This window comes from Myotis davidii, unplaced genomic scaffold, assembly GCF_000327345.1.
Source record: "Myotis davidii unplaced genomic scaffold, ASM32734v1 scaffold61, whole genome shotgun sequence".
NCBI lineage: Eukaryota > Metazoa > Chordata > Mammalia > Chiroptera > Vespertilionidae > Myotis > Myotis davidii.
The window spans coordinates 1,176,154-1,180,089 of record NW_006291729.1 but is presented as its reverse complement, the minus strand read 5'-3'; the positions used below and the strand labels follow the sequence as shown (position 1 = coordinate 1,180,089).

The following is a 3,936-nucleotide window of genomic DNA, read 5'->3' as shown; positions in this document are numbered from 1 at the left end:
TGCCCCCAGGCGCCCGCAGCAGGCCTGGTCCCTGCTGTGATGTGAACTTCCGCTCAGCACCCTTCCTATCACCCCGCACGCAGGCGCGAGCGCTCACATGGAGGCTCCTCCCAGCAGGAAAGGCAGGGCTGACAGGCTGCTTTGGGGATTTGCCATCTGATGTGAGGACACGCACTGCCCTTCCAAGTGTCACCTCTGCCAGGCTCAGTGCATCGAGTCCCAAGGTGCTGCCTGGCCTGAACTAGAACCGCTGGCACCTCCCCTCCCCTCCCCTCTGCAGCTAATCCCGGCCCTCAGACACGCCGGACCAGAATGGGCTCTGGTTCCACCAAGATGCCCCCCAGCTCTGACTGACAGCAGCACAGAGAATACCAGGAAACACAACATTCCTCTGGAAACCCTGTCATCCGTGGAGAAGTGCTGTAAGCGTGCTGATATACTGAGAATACGAGGCTGTTAGTTAACGTGTTTCATCCTGACAGGTATGTCTGTGGCTGAATTTCACGCGTGGCAGTGGCTGTGAGGCAACCCAGTATCTTGGGTCCCTTCGGTGCACACGCCTGAGAGCTGGTGTTGGGGTGCGGGTGGCCTGTGGCTTGAACTAGACTCACCTCATCTCTGCTAATAAGTTCGTTGGAGAACGTGAGGCCAGGCATCAGGCCTCGCTTCTTGAGCCAGAAGATCGACGCGAAAGAGCCGGAGAAGAAGATTCCCTCCACTGCGGCGAACGCCACCACGCGTTCTCCTGTGTGAGCGTGAACACCAAACGTTCCCCGTGAGCGCGCGTGCCCCTTCGCAGGAAGGGCCGCAGGCGAGGGCTGAGGGCCGGGGTCCCCTTACCGTAGGTGGCCTCCTTGTCCCCGATCCAGCGCAAGGCCCAGTCTGCCTTCTTCTTGACGCAAGGCATCGTCTCGATGGCGTTGAAGAGGAACTCCCTGGAGGCACACAGCGGTCAGCGGTCCCAGCCGAGACCTGGCCACATGTTTCCAGGCCCGAGGCCAAACTGGGGCTCACACGGACGTTTTTACGGACTGGCCTTTCCCTTCACTGTGCTTCTTAAATCCCATATTACTGTGACTTGGTTTATGCTCATATAAATGTAGGTATTGATTTCTTTGTACGGACCCCCAAGATCTACTCACACTAAAACTCTTAGTCCATTGACCACGGGCATTTACTGGCTCAATTCCTATTTGGAACATGAATCCTCCTGTCCAAGGGTCCAGGCTGCACACACCACCCACCGCCCATCAGTCACGTAGGCCCATCGGTCACTTAGCCGTCAAAGAGGCCACATTCTTGGGACTTTGATTACAGCGTATTGTTACAACAGTTCTACTCATTATTAGCTACTGTTGTCACTCTCTCCCTGTGCCTAACTTATAGTTGTATTTTATCATAGGCGTGCAATATAGAGGAAAAGCATAGTATATATAGGGTTCAGTGCTGTCTAGTTTCTTGGAACATGTCCCTGGGGATGGAGTTAGGGGCTGAGGGTGGGCTCCCGTATCATGTAATTCCTCACTTGTACTTCTAGGTCTTATTTTCTGTATCTGACTAGGGGCCCAGTGCACGAATTCATGCGCAGGTGGGGCTCCTCGGCCTGGCCAGCAAGTGGGGTCGATCGCGGCTGTCTTGTCCAGTCCCCATGGGGGCTGGCCGGCTGGGGAGGGACCATGGGAGGACTCCAGGATGTGTCCGGCCCTCTGGCCCAGTCCCTATCAGCTGGACCCCAGCAGCAACCTAACCTGCCAGTTGGAGCGTCGGCCCCCTGGTGGTCAGTGCACGACATAGCGACTGGTGGAGCAGTGGATCAAAGGTCAGTTGGACACTTAGCAAATTACGTTTTTATGATATAGGATTATTAGCTCTTGTTAATCCTTACCCAAGGATATTTTTTTCCATTGATTTTTAGAGGGAGTGGGAGAGACAGAGAGATACATTGATGTGAGAAAGAGACACATCGATTGGCTGCCTCCCCCCAGGGGATCAAACCCGCAACCAAGGTATGTGCCCTTGGCCAGAATCAAACCCTTGATGCTTCAGTCCCACACTGGCTAGTGGGGCAGATTACTCGTTCTTAAGACAAGCTGCTTTCTATGTTGTATCCCCGCCCTCTCCACCCTGCCCCGCCTCACATTGTAGGTAAGATTTAGATTTTACTGAAAGCATCGGATTAGATGACTATGGCATCCTCCCACCCTAAACACGGAGCAGCCTCCTAGCTTTGATCTCAAGTGACTGGCTAATCAAGTGAATGCAGGCTTTCTCCTCCAAGCAGACGCCCTCAGGGAACCTCTGTGACTTATCAGGTGAGTCATTTTTCTGCCCCCGCTGGAACGAATGCAGAACTTGACATAAAAGGCGTGTGACCCTCACCGTGCTGGCTGCCACGACACTCACCGTTCCTTGGGGTCCTTGATGTAGGTGTCAATGAGGAGGCTGTACATCTCGGAGTGGATGTTCTCCATGGCGATCTGGAAGCCGTAGAAACAGCGGGCCTCTGTGATCTGAACTTCTTGGCGGAACCGCTCCACCTAGTGGCGGACACAGGAAATGCAGCGTGAAGAACTACCAGCCAGTTCGGTCGGACAATGGACGCGGGGCTGCACCAGCTGCCTTTCCTGTACCATTTTAAGTCTGTTGTGCTGTGACAAAGCTGGGCACGTCATGCCACCTGTCTGGCCATCAGACAGAGGACCCCCGTTTGTCTGTGAACACCTGGCGAGAACCTGTTACCACCTGACATTGTCTGAGCTTCTCCCGCCAGGAGAAGTAGCTGCGAAGCGTGTGATGGGTCAGGAGACGAAGCGTAAACCTAGCTGACAGCCAGCCAGCCAGCCATTCAGAACGGGAAAACTTAGGAGATGAGGGACAGGGAATGTATTCTCCCTCATCTTGGGGGTGCAAGCAGACTTTGCGGGGCGGCCCACTCACCAGGTTCTCATTGACGATGCCATCGCTCGCCGCAAAGAAGGCCAGGACGTGGGAAATGAAGTACCTCTCCTCGGACTTCAGGACTTCCCAGTGCTGCAGGTCCTTGGAGAGGTCCACCTGGCGCCAAGGGCACAGGGGGTCAAGCACGCAGGGCCTCCCGCGCCCCAACAATTCTCCACCTTCCTGCCGCCCTCGGGTCACAGACCCCCCCTGGGGTGAGGGTCCCTTGCCACTTAGAACATGGACCCGCCTGGGCCCGGGTGGGCAGCCATCCCCAAGGGCAGTGATGGCGAACCTCTGACACGCGAACTCATATTTTTGGTTGATTTTTCTTTGTTCAATGGCATTTAAATATATAAAACAAATATCAAAAATATAAGTCTTTGTTTTACTGTGGTTGCAAATATCAAAAAATTTCTCTATGTGACACGGCACCAGAGTTAAGTTAGGGTTTTTCAAAATGCTGACACGCTGAGCTCAAACGGTTCGCCATCACTGCCCAAGGGGAAGAGCCAAGTTCGTCCCACACAGGCTGCCGCCGCCACTGCCGGGTCTTTGTCTAGAGTCGGGGGCGCCCCAGGGCTCTGGGCCCCATTACCTCCTCGGCGGTCCAAAAGGAGGCCTCGGCCTTCTTGTACATCTGCCAGATGTCGTGGTACTCGATGGGGAAGACCACGAAGCGGCGGGGGTTTTCTCGCAGCAGCGGCTCCTCCTGCGCGCCCGGGGCGGGGACCTGCGCTTTCTGTCGGGGGCGACGGGAAGGACGATGATGGCCCAGGATGCGGCGAACCACATGAAATTGCCGTCTTCCCCGCCCGGGGCCGGTCCAAACCCGGCAACTTCATGTGGTTCGCTCGCTGTGTCGGGGTCAGCGGTCCCCCCAGGTCCCCTCCGTGAGCCCCGCAGGAACGGGAGCGAGGGAGGAAGCTCTCACTTAGGCGGGAAAGGGCGAGCGGGAACAAGCACCGTGGGCGGGCTTAACGCCAAGACCAAGGCGCC

At 56.0% G+C, this 3,936-nt stretch overlaps 1 protein-coding gene across 2 annotated transcripts in view; it reads right to left on the bottom strand.

Moving 5' to 3' along the window:
* RRM2 (ribonucleotide reductase regulatory subunit M2) overlaps positions 1 to 3,673 on the bottom strand; it is a 5,927-nt gene extending 2,254 nt beyond the window's left edge. For both annotated transcript variants that reach the window (XM_015564922.1, XM_015564921.1), the window contains exons 1-5: positions 3,536 to 3,673; positions 2,938 to 3,054; positions 2,404 to 2,537; positions 841 to 935; positions 612 to 745 (exon numbers count right to left, since the gene is read on the bottom strand). In XM_015564922.1, the coding sequence (XP_015420408.1) occupies positions 612 to 745; positions 841 to 935; positions 2,404 to 2,537; positions 2,938 to 3,054; positions 3,536 to 3,577 (522 nt within the window). In that variant the 5' untranslated portion in view covers positions 3,578 to 3,673. The remainder of the gene's footprint in view (positions 1 to 611; positions 746 to 840; positions 936 to 2,403; positions 2,538 to 2,937; positions 3,055 to 3,535) is intronic.
* Positions 3,674 to 3,936: the final 263 nt, after the last annotated feature.